General features: G+C 34.4%; 1 protein-coding gene across 1 annotated transcript in view; it reads right to left on the reverse strand.

Moving 5' to 3' along the window:
- Positions 1-18,563, reverse strand: part of LOC150098091 (tyrosine-protein kinase Fer-like) — a 222,119-nt gene that overhangs the window by 120,805 nt on the left and 82,751 nt on the right. The window contains exons 5-7 of the mRNA XM_090406102.1: positions 17,874-18,066; positions 10,049-10,186; positions 3,679-3,801 (exon numbers count right to left, since the gene is read on the reverse strand). Of these exons, the coding sequence (XP_090262228.1) occupies positions 3,679-3,801; positions 10,049-10,186; positions 17,874-18,066 (454 nt within the window). The remainder of the gene's footprint in view (positions 1-3,678; positions 3,802-10,048; positions 10,187-17,873; positions 18,067-18,563) is intronic.

The following is an 18,563-nucleotide window of genomic DNA, read 5'->3' on the forward strand; positions in this document are numbered from 1 at the left end:
AGTAGTGAATAAAAGAAGTTGTTATTTACGTTCTAAAGGAATGTTCAAGAAAACTCTGATTAGGAAGTTTCATCTGTATTAAGAACGCCGGATCTAACTATTATTTCTACTGGAAAGGAGACAGAATTGAGTCAGGAAGAATTAAATATGTGCTACATGAGTGAAGAAAAAGGATCCTGTGAAAATGAAAAATAAAGTCATATATCTTTGGAAAAGGGCCTTGACAGAGAGAGAAACTGGCTATGAACATTTTGTCATTGTGCAAACAAAGTGTTTAGTCTAGTCTTAATGTAAGTTTATTTTTAAAAAAAAAGTCCTTGGATCCAATTAATTCTGTAGTTAGTTATAGTTATGTAAAGTTGTTTGAAGCGTATATACAGGGTGTTCGGGATAAATTTGACATATTTATAATTAATTATATTTTTCCATAAGTTACATGTATTAACACACACTTCTCTTCATTTAAAAGTTTGGACCCTTCTTCATTCATATACAAGATGTCAGAAAGGATGGATAGCTGGAACCCACCTGAATCATGGAAGAGAATAACTTGTATCATGATGATTCGTGCCCGCCATCAAAATAAGGATATTACGACTGCTGCCCAATGCTCCCTGAATACAGTAAAAACAATCAGGCATGAACTAGAGACTTGCAATGGTGACTACGAGGATGTAGCAAGAAGAAAGATCCCTAGCAGATTTGCGAGGAATTCGTACAGCAGAATTCCTCGCAAATCTGCAGGAACAGGTGTTGAAGAACCCTGGCATTGGAATTCGGGCTTTGTTCGTGGAGTTGCTAACTGTAGTCAAGCCCTGGATAACAAGGGTAGCCAATGGTAGGCCGTATGTATGGCAGCAGGATTCGGCCCCTTGCCACACCTCTGGGAAAAGTCAAAAATGGTTGTCTGAAAATTTCTACGACTTCACCAGTCCAAATGTTTGGCCTCCAAACTCCCCAGACCTTAACCCCATGGATTATTTTGTATGGGGCGCAGTTGAAAAAGACACCAATCGCACTTCCAGTAATACAAAAGCCCAGTTAATGGATAAAATTAAAACAGTTTTTGCGGCCCTTCCCAGGGAGACTGTAGCATCAGCTTGTTCGAGGTTCCGAAGCAGAATTGAAGCTGTGATCGATGCTAATGGTGGTTATTTTGAGTAAATCTTGTTGATAGTATTGTAATTAACTCTGCCTGTAATGTTTTTTTTGTCAATTCATTAAATTTAATAGATACAAAGAAGATTTTCTTTTTCCTTACGAAACTGTCAAATTTATCCCGAACACCCTGTATATTGTTTTATTAAATGTGTTTATTTTGTATTTTGGTCTTGAGTCAGTGATTTATTTGGATTCTGAAAGAAATAGTAAAAAGGAGGTCATTGCACCAATCGGAGTGAACCTTTGTGCATATATAGGTACACTTGGAAATAAATTAAAAATAATTGAACAGAGATCATCTCTATAGACAGGATAATATTAAATAATTAAAAATCCTATATTTAAACAATGGTGCAGCCAGTAGGATTAAAATTATGATAATATCCTCTATCTATATAAAAATCACTATTTATTAACACACTCCTTAGTTGGTCACAATTCCTGCTTTGTAGATCAGCAAGTAATCTTTTCTGAATGGAACATCAATAAACTTATCCACTTCCCAAGCATGACCATTGTCATCAACTAGAGGCAGAACAGTCACACATAATAAACACCCTTTCCAACACTATATTCAGATATTATTATTATTTTATGGTCTCCATGGAGTCTGGAGACTAATCATGGGCGACCCAAATTAACCATTATACACCCAAATCTTATCATATATCTCTCTTTAAATCTATTTACTGTCAAGGAACTCAAAACCAATTCTGGAAATCCATTCCACTCACTCACCACTCTCCATGCAAAAAAATCCGATCCTCATACCCCTACTAACCACACTCTTACACAGCTCAGCTTTCATGGATGGCGCCTGGTTCTCTATTTGTCATATTGAAAAATTATTGAAAAATGTGCATTAATTTTATAAAACCCTTTTAATATCTTAAAAGTTTCTATCATGTCCCCTTTTTCCACCTATCAACTAAGCTTTGTAACCCACCCTTGTAGGGAGTATTCCACAGACTTGTTACCATCTTGGTCACTAATTGCTGAACACTCTCTACCACTTCCTGGTCCCCAAAAAACCCAGGTGACCAAATCTGTGAGCAGTAGTCAAGATGTGGCTGAATGATAGCTTTATAAAGAGGGATAATAACATCCCTACCTTTACTTGTCAGTGTGTTTTTCAACATCCAACTAATACTTTGTGCTATTTTAACAACTTTTGCAATATGTCCTCTGAACTTCAACTCTTGGTCCACCATTATCCCCAAGTCCCTAGTCAACCTTGATATGAAAGTCAAAACATTGGGTGATTATTTGGTTTACATTAAGCTGAAGTTCTTATTCTAACACAAGTTATTTCTATAATTTATTATAATGGACTCTTGTTTCTGATACTCCTGGTATTTGTGTACAGACATAACCTATATGCTTTTTTTGTCTCACTTTTGCAGTCATAAGAAAATATAAAATTAACAATGCTATAAATGGTGCTCAAAAAGATTTCAAAATTTATGCTTTAATATTGTATTTTCATTTTATCTATCTCCTTCTGTATATGTGGTTAAATTGGTGGTTGTGATCATATTATGAATCATTTATATTTATATGAAGTAATTTTTTTCTTTTATCATTTAGAATGACTGGCTGAAATTGATTATGTAAGTTTTACAAATATTAGGAGTTTAAAAGCGAAAGACAAGAATTTTGCAGGAAGCAATGCATCTGACTGATATGCAAAATTCACAATGAAAGGCAACATCCTGTCTCAATCAATCCCATCAAGAGTGTTGGCTAAATGTGGTTTTGCATGCAACATCACTTCACCAGGTGCTTCAAAATATTTTGCATGAACTGACATAAGAACAAGCTGAGTACTGTGCTGATGCCTATAGAGAACAGTTCACCAATCCTCAAGACAAACACATCAAATGAACTGTTACCTACAATGGCCCTTCTTCAATAATCACAACACAGAAAGTCAAGGAATAAGCACACGACTTAACACTTCTGATCCCAATAAAAGGTCAATTCAAGAAACGCTACACTGTGCATCTGGTAAAGTTTTGCAGATGCAGCACACTCTGAGATATTCCAACTAAGTATACCATGAACTCCAACCTCTAATGCTCAACAACAAGAATAACTGGATGAGCTGATTTTCAAAAGTTCTCACCCAACACTAGTCAGTCGAAATTCAGATGACTTCTAACAAGAGCAGATTGCACTGCAGCCATTCAAACAAAGAAAAAAGTCAGAGTCCAAACGGAGCTTCTTTGTTCCCATTTGTTATTTATTCTACTTATGACTCAGCATTCATGGCACACAATACTTAGAAGTTGAGACTAGTGTCATCAAGTGTTTTCCCATCCATGAACTAAGCCTATTGCATAGATGAATCAGATCACTTGCAGAGAGAGAGAGAGAGAGAGAAGATAGATCAAAATGGTTCATATTTTGTTGCAATAATAGCTTTCAAATGCAATTTTTTTCAGTTACAATTCTGAAAACTTTTGGATCATCCTTATATTTAAGTCTATACTACCACAATTTTGAAAATTGTCTTACCTTTCTTTTAGAGCCTCATATGTAAAATCATCTACAGCTAGCTGATTTGCTTTAAGAGTACCAGAATAATTATTGAGCAGGTTGCTATCAAATTTTAGTTCTAAGGGAACAGAAGGGTTAGACCTAAAAATAAAAATAGATAAATTCTACAGTACAAACTTTTTAATTTTTATATTTTAATATGACAAAATAGTTTAACATCATGAAATAGACATGCCTGGGCTATCTGCATTTATTAACATGTTGACAATAATTGGCAATCTACAATAGGAAGCCAACTACGAGTTATCTAGCATTGTATTTGTCACAGAACTTTGTTGCAGATTACAAGATAATTTGTATCCAATGCAGGTATTTCATGTGAGGGAAACTGGAAGACTGGCATACAGAGCAATTATAATGAAACTGAACAAAATACTATTTACAAGCATATAAATAAGAGAAATAACACAACAGATTTGTAAAACAAATACAAAAATTGCAATAGCAGAGTTATACTAACATGTTTGCAGAGCTTGTGAGTTTATATTAATTGTTCAAACTTTCTAGACCCATGGGGGAAGGAAGCATTATGCTCTTTAAAAGAGGGGCACCAAGATTGTAATATCAACAGGCAGTTTACCATAAGTCACTTTTTTTTTCCCAGGAGCTGATACATGACATTACTTATGGTAAGTATTTTGTCCTTGTCAGATGTCATCTCATTCCAGGAGGTTGACTACCATGAGCTTCCACCATGTACGGTTTTGTGCTTCTCTTTTACATTCTTCATAGGACAAAAAGGTCCAGTCCTTAATATTTCCCATCCAATCTGTTCTTTGTCTTCCTCTTCTTCTTCTTCTTTGTATCATTCCTTCTAGAAGTGTTTTTTGTAGGGATTCATGCCTTAGTATGTGACCAAGGTAGGGGTGGTTTTCCTTTTCTTAATGGTTTTCAACAGAGTCCTTAACTTCTCCAATCATCTCTAATATTTCTAAATTAGTTTTTTTAAATTCTCTAAGAATTCTTCTGAGGATCCACATGTCAAAGGCTTTTAGTTTATTTTCACAATGTTTTGATAGTGTCCAGGTTTCTGCTCCATATAGCAGCATTGACCATACGTAGCATCTGGACAGCCTAATTCTTGTTTTTGTGTGAATTTCCCTTGAGGTCAGAATGTTTTCATGCTAATGAAGGTTGATCTAGCAATTTCTATTCTTCTTAATATTTCCTTATCACACTTTCCATTCTCTGTAATTAGTTGACTCAAATATATATAACTCTCCACTTGATCTAAGGTATTTCCTCTGATCTTAATATTTATATTGGTATTTTCCCTTTTTCTCTTGTTACCAGCATGGTTTTGGTTTTTTTGAAGTTGAAATTAAGTCCATATTTTTCACTTAGTTTCAGCATTTCATCTAGTAGGTTTTGAAGATCTTTTATTATTTTCAGCTAACAGTACTGTATCACCTGCATATATTAAGTTGTTTATATTTCTGCCTCCTTTAAATTCTTCTAACTGCTGGAAGATATTTTCAATATAGAGGTTAAAGAATATAAGAGAAAGAACACAGTCTTGTCTGACACCCTTCTTTACTGAAATTCCTTGAAGGTTTGTCCTGATATTTTTATTGAGGCAGTTTGCTCCCAATATAGATTTATCAGTAATCTTGTATCTTTACCATCTATTCCTAAGTTTCTGATGGCATTCAATTAGTTGTTCATGTTGTATAATTGTCAAAGGCTTGTGTAGTCAATAAAACATAAGTAGACTTCTTTCTGCTTCTCCAGATATCTTTCTATAATAGTTCTAATGTTGAAGAGTCCTCTGGTTCCTTTATTTTCCTGAAAACCAGATTGTGTTTCATTAATTTCCAATTTGATTTTATGTTTATTTCTTTCTAGGATGATATATAACACAACTTTTGCTATCTGACTGATAGCAAGTATCTTGTAGATGGCATAAATAAAAAAGTATTTATTCATACCTACTACCAGATAATTCAATTCCCTTTCCTTTACTAAAAAGTTTGTACTTTCAGTGACAAAGTGAAAAAAAAAAATAATAACAGTAATTATATATTTTTGAAGAGAACATTTTGGAAAGGGTGGCAAGTATAAGCTAGTTATTCAACCATGATGGATAACTAGCTTATAGTAGCTGTGCGGCGATATTACAACATTCGTGCCAATTTCTAATGAGCTGGATGCTCCCTTCCAGCATGGGACTAGAAAATTTAATCACATAAGCTTTGAAAACTTTTTTTTTTTATTTAAAAAAAATGAAATCTCTAACTCTAATAATAATACATAACATCAATAAACAAATACATATACCAGCCATAAAATTAGAATATTTTATTTAATACCATGTTGGACCTCTTTTAGTAACTGCCAATACCAATCCTCTTCAATTCTCTGCACATAGTTCAGTGAGATATAGGTTGGGAACAGCCCTCATTAAACAATTCAATCAACTGATACACACAGGAAATTCTGCTTGTCTGTACAAGCCTTCTCAGATGACTGCAATCTCATTCCTGACAGACTGTCTTAGGATCACAGTTATGCCTCTTAGACAAGCAATTATTTTTCCATTGATTGAACACCCATGATATCTCATGTTTTTAGAAACCAGTCAGCTTTGCTGTTTTCAAAATCGTGGCTCCAGCAAACAGGTACCAACAATAAGTCGCTTATCAAACTCCAAAAGATCTTTTGTTTTTCTCATTGTGATCAACACTACTGACAATTACTGACCAGCAGCATTCTTAAATAGTTGCCTAGAACATATGGTTAAGCATGAACAAGAAATCCACATATACACTGCATAAGTGATGTACAGGTTTCTGCATAAAGGTTTCTAATTCAGTAGCCAGTATGTGTATATCACCCCTCAAATTCATTTCAGACAATGGACATTCATCTTGTATTCCACAGATATTTTCTATATCCCAAACATTATATTAGTTAATACATCCCACACAGATAGACCTGAAGAAGAGAGTGAGGAATTCTATGAAAACTTACAAAATGTTTTGGACTGCCTACCAAGGAGAGACGTACATTACATCTTAGGGGACTTAAATGCAAAAGTGGGAAAGAGTATGAAAGTCAGGCCGGAGTATGGTATGTTTAGTCTGCGTGAACATAACACCTGTGGTGAAAGACTGTTGTAATTTGCCCATGCAAACAGATTAGTTATTACCAATACATGTTTCCAGAAACATCCACGATGGACCTATACTTGGACATCTAACATTGATAGGTAAAGGCACCAGATTGATTACATCCTGGCTCTCCAGCAGTGGAAAACAAGCATCTCTGATGTGCATACTTGTCCTGGAACAGATTGTGGTACAGACCATCAGCTAGTAAGAGCCAAAGTAAGACTAAGACTCTGAAAACTTCAAGGTCAGGCACATCCCATTAGATTGGATGTTAGAGTAATTCCTAGTGGATTCACAGAAGAAATATCAACTCGGTTGATGATTTTTTGGAGACCAATGAGGAGAACTCACCAGAAATGCTTTGGGAAGGAGTTAAGGTGATAATACAGGATACAGCATCTCGGTCCAATAAGAAGACCAAGAGACCCATGGATATCAGATTCAACATGGGAACTAATCAAAAGAAGGCAGTTGGAAAAACAAAGAGACACAGGGACTGAAGAATACAAGAGATTACATAGAGAAGTCAGAAGAGCCATCAAGCAGGACAAGGAAAAGATCTACACTAATAAATATAAAGAAATAGAGTTCCAGATGAGGAGGCACAATTATAAAAGGATGCTTTATTTAGTTCCTGACTTAAAGCACAAGTTTAAGCCTAAATTGAATGTCATCAAAGACAGGAATGGAGCATTACTAACAGAAGAGTTGGAAATCAAAAACAGATGGAAAGAATACTGTGAGGAACTGTACAGTAGAGTGGATAAAGAAAATGTGGAACCCTCTCACCAGAAAAATTTTGATTTGGAACCTCTTCCACTTAGGCATGAAGTTGAAAGAGCAGCTTAACAGCAATAAGGTCCCAGGTGCAGATGAAATCCCAGCAGAGTTAATTAAGGCCACAGGGGATGGACGGATAAGAGTGTTTCACAGATTCAGACAGGATCATGGTCTAGAGACTGGAAGAAGTCAGTTTTCATACCACTACATAAGAAAGGTGATATGAAGGCTTGCAAGAATTACAGAACTATTAGTTTAATATCTCATGCAAGCAAAATTTTATTGAAGATCATACTAAATAGGATTTAGTCCAAAGTTGAGGCAGAGATGCCCGAGGAACAAGCAGGTTTTAGGAAAGGTAAGGGCACCAGAAATCAGATTCTTTGCCTTAGACAGATCATAGAAAAATATAAAGAATTCAGACTCTCTCTGGTAATGTGTTTCTTAGACTACTCTAAAGCTTTTGACTGTGTTCAGCATGTGAAACTGTGGAAAGTAATGAAACGAATGGGTTTTCCTCAACACACTATCAGGTTGATAGCCAAATTGTATAGGGAGCAAGAAGCCATGGTAAGAACAGGTGTTGAATTGACTGACTGGCTTCAAGTTGGAAAAGGAGTTAGGCAAGGATGTTTACTTTCTCCTCACTTGTATAGTATATATGCAGAGGACATCATGCGTGAAGCACTGGATGAGCTCAGGACAGGAATTAGGATAGGAAGTAGGTTGATCAGTAATCTGAGGTATGCTGATGATACAGTAATCCTTTGTCATGACATGAAAGAACTAGGACTAATTCTTGACAAAGTTAACAAGATCAGTAATAACAGAGGATTTCAAATCCTAGCAAGACAAAGATTATGGTTCTCAAGGGAAATACAAACAGAGAAGCTCTTGAGAAACAAGTGTACCTTAATGGAGAAGGAATTGAGGAAGTCAACAGTTAATGTGAAGAATTGCTGTTCAGAAGACATCAGAAAAAGTTAAGTTAAGGGGGATAGTAAATTGTGTATTATTTTACAGTCGGGTACGAAACTCGGAGGTCGAAATCTGAAAGTTTCTTACGATAAAGAGCCAAGAGGCTATTTATCGTAGTAACATCAGAAAAAGGTTAGGAATGGCTAAAACAACAGTCAGAGACCTGTCAAAAATCTGGAAGGATGGATCTATCTCCATGTGAACCAAGTTGAGGATTTTGGATGCATTTATTTTTCCAACAGTGACTTATGAATGTGAGACTTGGAACCTAAAGGAGTCAGATAAGAAATGGATATCTGCTTTTGAGATGTGGTGTTACAGAAGGCTGTTGAGGATAGCATATACTAAAAGGCGTACAAATGAATGGGTGTTAGAAAAGATCAGTAGAACTTTAAGGCTCCTTAAGGATATTGACAGAAGTTAAAATATTTTGGACACATAGAAAGGATGGAAGGGGGACTTCTCAGAACAGTAATAGAAGGTAAAGTTCCTGAAAAAAGAGGAAGGGGCAGACCATCAATGAGATGGATGGATGGTGTGTGTGAAGTGACTGATCTTCAGAGAGTTGAAGCTGCCAAAAAACCAAACAACAGGACTACATGGCGAAGCTTGGTGTGGCACATCACTGAGCATCAGAGTGACCGTATGGCATCCCTAGATGCCCAGTGAACATAGAGAGAGAGATATTGGTAGCACCTGACTTCACTTAATACATCAAGCACTTCACATGATATGTGAAATCAATAATGTAAAGTTTGGCTCAATATTTCATTCATATTTTAAGAAGACCATCAAAAAAAAAAAATCAATGATCCTTGTCTGTAAATGAGAATTCTCAATGCAGCAAATATCTTGAACTGAATAAATCAGATATTAATGAAACAAAGCTGACCAATATGCCTTTGTATTGTAAATATGTCCATATTTTATTTTTGAAGTCAACAATTTCCTTCTTGAAGAATGAAATTGTTCTGCACATGATTTCTTAAAATACTTAACTAATCTGGATTTAGGACAGTTTATAGCATCTTTAGTTTTTTTCTTAAATGTAATCTTCATTATAATCAGCTTTTCTGGATGGAATACAAACATGGATTTAATTATATCAGAAGCGAAGTAGTAACTTGTCACTGTGTTCTCTCACTTAGGCTCCTAGTTGCAGGGTTTCAAGAGAGCTCTCATAATCTCCCTCTCTCAATATCTTCTACCCCCAAGTCTCTTTGAAGGTGGGAGATATTTTGATACTTTTCCCTCACTAATTAATAAGTCCAGAAATAGCTCTGCTAATTTCACTAATCTTACCAGTTTATGTATAACTTCGCATAATGCTACTTAATATCTTGTACATGTCACAACATAAATTTTTTTTTTTACAACACAAAGCTGTGAAATGTAAATTCAATCACTTATTAATGTGTGTTAAATGTTGCTTTCCTATCGAAAATTTTTAGATAGCTTACCTATGTTTATCAATGAATTCTCTATATTCATCTTCTCCAGACACGCATTCAATGCTTTTCTTAATTTTCACATGAAGGGACAAAAAGTGATCCTCAGAGAGATTTGTGTACTGAGAAAATTCCAGTAAAGCACTTTTTCTAAAATAAAAAATAAAATAAAAAAATAATATAGAACAATAAGGAACAAGAATCAATAAGCTAATAAATTAGAAACAGTTCAGAAAAGGAGTCACAAGCAGTTTGCAAATATATACATTACATTATGTAAATAATGTAATGTAATGTATATATTATATATGTGAATGATTTGTAAAATATATGTGGCATATCTAATCAATATTCATCACCATATCCAAAGATGTCACACCTTCTTGCAATACTTCACAGCTACTTTCTATCATTCTTTTTGACAATGGTCTGCTAGCTTAGTTAGCCAAGAGGAGAGTAGCATACTAGCTTTCCAATCAATAGGCTGCAAGTTCAAGTCAGTTGGGCTAAAACACATTTATAAATGTGTGGAAGATGGTAAGTGAATTTCATGGGCCTGTGTGAGATATTACCATCTCACTTAACATTTGGTTTTCAAAATTATAATTAATGTTTTCATTATTTTTTGTTTATTTATTGTTATGTTATTTTCTTTTTTATATTCATAAGCAAATGGATGCAAATTTACCAATTTCTGTAGTTTAAACGTATTTAAACTACAGAAATTGGTAATATTATTAATATTAATATTTATATTTGGTTATGAATATTAAAATAAGGAAGGAGACAAATTGTAAATCAGAAATTTGAACAGAAATTTTAATTTAATATTCAAGTTCTCCCATGATTTAGTGAACAGGCAGGAAAAAACTACAGCATGTAACTGGATTTACAGATGATATTAAATGTTGTAGGTAATGGAGAGGATAATGTAACACTGATCTGTAATTCAGATTTAGAAACTGTAGAACTTAAGTGAACAGTGGAGATTAAGGACAACATTTGGAATTGTACAGTATTAAAATTGTAAACTTTGTAGAGAAGTTACCAAAGCAAACAAAAAGTACTGAAGTAGTTAACAACATACTGTTTGAGTACAAGAGTTGTTTTGATAAATGTAATTCATCTGGAAAAGAACTAGTGACACTGAAAGTTAAATGATAACTTAGTAGAGAAATATTATTCAGGAGAGTTTGAGGAAAATCAATTCTGCTAACGTTTTGGAATATATAAGGAAATGACCTCTGGAAGATCAATCAAGTGAGTAACAGGACTGCATAAGGAAAATACATACCAATGAAGAGAGAGATTCATAATGAAGAAATTATGTGCTACAGTAAGCAATAATAATGCCATTTATAGTTTCCAAAATAAGAGAAGTTGAGAATATATAAAGTAGAAATGATTACAAGAATGTTGTTCAGATATATTTGTTCAGCATGAACATTAATCTAAAAAATACTACATATACAGTAAAGAATGAAGTATTCATTATAGTATGTACTAAAGACTTAAAACTGAGGTTTATTTAAAAACTTAGTTACAATTTTTCTTGGTACTAATTGCAAAAGCTACCAAATCAAGACTAAAAGTATATTACTTATTAATTAATATTAAGTAAATATTTGTTAATGAAGAACCTATGGTTACAGTAGTTAATGGAATTTTAAGTAAACTGTGTACTGAACTTGACTACTGCAGTTTACTCAACCTATGAAAATTTAGACACAGGTGGCATCCACTAAACTGAATAAGGCCATAACAATATTAACATAAAAAAGTTGAATGAACAAAGAATAGTTATTACAAATGAGTGAGAGAGAAGGAAAACAATATAGAGACTAATAAAGATGTTGGTAAATGACAAGGAAATCACTGTAAAATTGTGCATGATAAGTGATTCCATAACTTATTAAGCTAGATTTTACAAGAGTAAAATCTAGCTCAGATTTTACCCAAATTAGAATATTACATAAATTATGATGTAAAGTTGATTAAAATATAAAAGAAAAATTACTTGTAATGTATAATGTATATATGATTTAATATTACCTGCAAAACTGTTGTGCTTAACACAAAGGAAAAAGGATTATTCTTTGTTAAAGTAATGAGTCAGCAAACAAGTTGCCCAGATTAGTAGAGAACAAAAGAAACGCCCTGAAGGAAAAGGTCACAGAGACTTGCGAAAGTTGAAAAAAAATCAAGAACAAAGCCCTCGAAAAAAGTGTGTGAAAATGACTGAGGATAGGCATGAAATTTGCAGAGGAAAAGACAAAGAATGGAAAGGATATTTAAGCAACCTGGTGAGTAAGAAATGGGGTTCACTCATGCTCTAGTGTTCACAGGTTCACCAGAGCTCTCCCCCGGAGTTCCTGAGTGTTCCGAAGTTGCCAATGTTCTCTGCGACCATCTGCTCCTGTGGCTGGGAATCAATGGAAAGGTCTCGAAAATGAAGTCCAGGTCTCCCCATGAATTTTCCGGATAGAAAAGTTCCAGTCATCGACTACAGAGAAAAAGAAAGATATCGCTTGTTATTTGCATCAGACCCCCAACAAAGATGAAATGAATTTCCACAACATCCATGTGAGAACAAGAAGCATCCTAATCAAGACAAAGGTATGAGATGTCCTAATGGAAGTTTTGCTTAATACAACAGACTGTTTGTAAAAGAAGATCTGTGAGTAGCTGTAATATACTGATACTCTTGTGCTATGGATATGTGCAACTGTGTGAAGGTATGAAATAAGTATTTGTCTTAATTATGTATAATACTATGTTGTAGAATAGAGTAGTGTATAGTATTGTAATGTATGATATAATGGTGTGTGATACTCAGGATTTAGGTAGGCTAGGAATGGTAGCTATAACTAATTATTTGTTCCATATGTTCTCTTGGTTAAAATGAACGACTGGTTAACAACATGCTGAACTAATTCTTTCCAATGCACTATCTCAAAAAAAATTATGAATCTGTGTGCTGATGGGAAATTGCCATGCTAGCTTAAGTGTTACATAAGATAATTAGAAATAGTTCGAGCCTTTGCATTTCAATCCCTCACTCTTGGAAATTCGGTTTGGCTGGCACAGCTGAAAAACAAATAAATTTGCCAAACTGAAGCGTGCAGGGGACCAAATAAGTCACACACGTATGGCTGGTGGCAATCAAAATTAAAGCTGGTCATACTTATGATAAGGATTAAGGCAGAAAAAAAAAAGGGGGGGGGGAACATAAACTCGGTGTGAGTGAAGTAAAAAAAAATAAACGTAAGGGAAAAACTTTGGCTCTATGTAGACTATAAAATACTATATAACATAATAAATAGATAAAAATAAAACTTTACTAATTTTACATCACAACACTAAAGGCAGAAGACTTGAAGATATAAAGCTGCTCCTCACAGAGTTGAAAAAATAAGCTTTTTTCAACTCAGTTAATGATTTGTAAGTCAAATCAGTAAGAGAATAACTGAAGCCATTAAGAGTTTCTTAAACTTCACTTAATGCTAAGATCTTGATGAAAATGTATGAGGGAAGTTATAAAGCTGTCAGAAGTAAAGATGAACCAGAAAAAAAGATGGTTTTTTTTTAAAGTTAAATATAATGAAGCAAGCCTAGAGCAGTGTTGAATTGGATTTATTAATATTATCCAATGAATTGAGAACAGACCAAGTTAAATGATCCCTCTTACAGAGTCATTCTAGATAAATGATAAAGAGAAAATGAAAACAAGGAGAGAGAGAGAGATTGTGATAAAGAAGCAACAATGTTGAAACTTTAAGAAAATTGATTTTGAGCAAACACAGAACTAAAAAGTTACTATTCAGAATATAATGGAAGAACATTAATAACAAATAGGAATGAATTTGAAGCTATTTTGCATAATAAATAACTAATTAAAATGATTCTAAGAAGTAAATTTAAAAATAATATTTCAGTCAGATAAGTATTCAAGCTATCAAAGAAATAAACACAAGAAAAAATCTGGAAAGAATACATCTCTGAAAAATACAAATAGCAATTATTATAAACTAAATTAATTAATGACTATAAAGCTAAATCTGAACCACAGTTAGCTAGATATGCCAAGATCAACTCTAAACATTCTTTGATAAAACAGGCCATAAAATGAAAGCATACTAAGTTGTGGTAAGGTTTTGAAGGCCCATTTTTCTTTTAATAATTAATTTGCCTCTAAAGTGTTTCTATTCACACCTCTCTCTCTCTCTCTCTCACTTGTCAGAAAACTCCACAGGCTCCTTAAGAAGGTCACTTCTTGGCCTGTGGAAATCACCAACAAACTAAAACCATATAACTCCATACCCCCCCCCCCCCCGTATTTATGGACTCCCAAATATTCACAAGGAAAATGTGCCATTACGTCCCATAGTGGATGGCATTGATTCTCCCACATACAAACTAGCTAAACATTTGGCCAAAGCTCTCTCACACTATACTGGCAACACACCTTCATACATAAAAAACTCAGCCCACTTCAAAGCCAGCATAGAAAACCTTACACTCAAACACACTGACATAATGGTCAGTTTTGATGTCTCCTCCTTATTTACGAATGTCCCACTCAAAGAATCCTTAGAGCTAATCCAAGCTAAATTTCCTCCCGATATCACAGCCCTATTTCAGTTCACAATGAACTCAGGCTATTTTGTTTGGCAAGGAAAATTCTACAAACAAATAGAGGGGACAGCCATGGGTTCTCCACTCTCCCCACCCTTGGCCAATTTTTATATGGAGACTTTTGAAGAGCAAGCCTTGAACTCTGCCCCACAAAAACCAACCATTTGGCTTCGCTATGTAGATGATGTATTCGCTATTTGGCCACATGGCTCCGATGCACTCCTCTCCTTCTTAACACACTTAAACAAACAACACCCCAGAGTCAAATTCACCCTGGAAGAGGAAAAAAAACAACTGCCTTCCGTTCTTAGACACACTAGTCACCCGCCAGCCTGATGGAACCTTGGTTTTCTCAGTATATAGAAAACCCACCCATACAGGCAGATACATTCACCAACAATTCCCCCCCCCCCCTCACAACAATATGAAGTCATTAAGACACTACACAACAGGGCTAAACTTATCTGCTTGAATGACAATGCCCTAACCACAGAAAGAAACCACATCCTCAACACGTTCTCAGCCAATGGCTACCCCCCAAAAAAAATCCAAAAAATATTAAAACCAGTAAACCACAACCCCCCCTCCCCCTCACAACAAGGATTACTCTAAATCCATCACCATACCTTACATCCGAGGCACCTCAAAAAAAATCACAAAAATCCTAAAAAAACATAACTTCTTGTTACAAACCATATAAAAAATTGGCATCCCTTATCCGCTCAACAAAAGACCAACCTCCCCCCCAGACCTACCTGGTGTGTACTAGGTCCCTTGCAGCTGTAAGCTGTCCTACTTCGGCCAAACAGGCAGGACAGCAAATATCAGAATTTCAGAACACAAGGACTACATCCGGTTTCACCAATACAGCCACTCTGATCTTGCTGACCATGCTCTGGATACCTGCCATAGAATACGGTGGAAAAAAGCCAGGATAATACACCGTAGCAAATACAGATATGAAAAGCTTTTCATAGAATCAGCTTCAGCCCTAAGAAACGAGCCAAACCTCAACAAATTTGGCTGCATGAGACTTCCTCAAATTTGGGAAACCTACATCAGAAGACCTTCAGCCCAGTCGCCCAAGAATACCAACATTGCCGGCAGAGGGCACCATCAGGACTTTAGGAGAAATAATAGCTTCATTCTTCTTACTCATTTATTGTTTTTGCTGTGCCTGCGTGCACGTATCTTGTACCAAAGTTCTTGAAAATGGCAGCGTGACGTTGCCGAAATATAGAAATATATTAAAATTTATTTTAATGTATATCCTAGTACGTTGTAATTTCCTGAAATAATATAGTGAAAATGCATAACCAACATCTAAGCCTTTCCACGAGACTCACTTGTCAATTCAAATATTTATACCTTTTTTAGTAATTTAAATATGCCAATGAAATTTAAGATTCTCCTCAATTACTGACTTTTAATATATCCTGAAACAAAACAGATTCCTTCCTCCCACTGCAGATTTGGTTATAATAGAAGAACCTGTCACAATATGTAGTTGTTGATACACAAAAAAGGAAACTGAATGGAAATATCATGTCTCACCATAAGGTCACAGTCAATCCGAGAAATCCTTCTCAACCTGATGGAAACATGTGCCCTGTATTGATCAATACAGGCCACATGTGTATTTATCATTACCAGTTTGCCACTTAAGTCTTACGACTGGTTTGGCCATTCTAGTGTCTATTTATCTAATCTATTTTTAGGCTTCTATTTTCAAATTGCAAACAAATTTTCACAAAGAACCCAGATATATAGCATTTTTTGTTTTTTTTAATGGGATTGAGAGTACCATTCCTCAACCTATCTAATGTAGTTTATTGGAAATGTTTTGCCAATATTTTCATATGAAAGACATAGATGGAACAGAATAACTTATTGACTAATCAACTAGTTTTGTGAAAATTCTTGTTCACATTATCAGAAGAAATAAGTGAATAAACTGAAAAACAATAACAACAATGGAAGGTATGCATTTGCTATGAAGTTGTCTGCTGATTTGTGGTCTGCTGCAAACTGCTGGTAAACTGCATGTGTGTCATACTGAATTAGAGAAGACCACACTTGATGTAAATAAAATCATTTGTTTTATGTTGCACTGTTGAAGATGATATTCATTTCAGCTGATTCCTTGAACACTACTGAGAAAAAAATGGAGCATTTTGGCTTGTTGCCATAATTCTTGATGTTTAGTTTCAGTATGTTCTGCCAGTCCTGATCAGTGTTTCATTCCATGTTCTTTCTTAGTGTACAGTTCTTGGAGACACCAAGTTTTTTTGAGAGGTGGATTGGGAGGTCAGTGGGTTTGAAGATTTCAGGAGATTAGAAATCTTGCTGAGCAGACAAACAAGTACACAAAGAACAGAGAATGTAAGGAAACAGAAATTAGGATTAGAAGCACACATAAATGAAACTAAACATAAAAATATATGGCAACAAAAAAAAATGTTCCACATAGAGTACAGATTTTTATCGAAATTAAATTTCAAATGTTTCATGAAATGATCAAACATCCTGAACAGTGCAACATAAAACAAATGATGATTTTACACGCAGTCTGGTATTCTCTAATTCAACACAACGTGCACAGTTGCCAGTAGTTCGCAACATACCACGAACCATTCTGATGATGTGAAACAAGAATTTTCACATGACTAATCAAAGTAGTCAATAAATAATTCTATCCCATCTGCTTCTTCATGTAAAAAATACTGGATAGCATTTATAATATGTCTTTATTCTACAGAAGCCTACACAATGATAACATAGTTTATATCCAGATGACATCCACAACGCAGCAGTATATCTTTCATTTTGTTATATATCTAGTACTACTACTATTTCCATGTTCTTTCTTAGTGAGCTATTAGTACTACTAATAAGCTTACTGTCATGAGCATTAAAAACTTCAAAGCTCAGAGGTTCATCTAAGCAGGCTTGTAAACTGAGATTTTGCTACACAAAGAAAGAAAAGTTGATGATTACCTCTTTTGGCATTACCCCTTGTTCATACAGCTTTAAGATTTTTTTTTCTGTTATCACATGATACTTAAGTGCAGAATATAATAAAAATCTTAAATTAAACATCTTTACCATCTTTTTTTTTTATGATTATGTTAGTCTACGTCTGCATGTCCAAATGTATTCTCCTAGAGGAAAGCAGCATGCACAAAACAGAGCACTTTCTTACAATCTTTCAATTGATTCTTGCAAGACAATTTGGTGATATTCCAATAAAGCCGGAAGCAGAGTTGTCCTCAAGTGCTGTTCATAAGTTGTTCCCTCATACAAAAGGAGTATATAATCATTATGTATTCGATGCAGCTTCTTTGTTATCTTGAAATACCGTTCTTTAGCCTCTTCCAGTTTTTTGGTTTGTTTTCCTTAAAAATAAAATAAAACATATATATATATATATATATATATACACACACACACACATTAATTACTTAAAACTTAATAATCAACACAATACAAAAATATCATGCTTACAACTAGCTTCTTTAAAAAAAAAAATTCACACCTAGTATTCTAAATTGATTAATGAAGGGTAGAATCCTGGTGAGGATTCTACTCTTCTTCCAACTGCAAATTTCAATCTCAGTTCTTTAATGGTCATATTTATAAAAATAATCCTATTCAAGTCTGGCTATTTTAAGAATTATTTAATGCATTCATATGAAAAATCTATTTATAAATATGGGTTTCAGAAAAAAAATTAACTATGGATAATAAAATATAAAACAGAACATTTAGAATAAAAGATTTATTCAAGACTTTAAAACACAATTTCCTTCAAATACTGTTCCTGATATTAAGAAAATCTGTTATTTGAAAACACAGAAACACCAATCTCTTGAAAACCTAATCTGTGTTGATC

This window comes from Typopeltis vanoorti, chromosome 16 (assembly GCF_054136105.1).
Source record: "Typopeltis vanoorti isolate ZY-2024b chromosome 16, IOZ_Tvanoo_1.0, whole genome shotgun sequence".
NCBI classification, from domain to species: domain Eukaryota; kingdom Metazoa; phylum Arthropoda; class Arachnida; order Uropygi; family Thelyphonidae; genus Typopeltis; species Typopeltis vanoorti.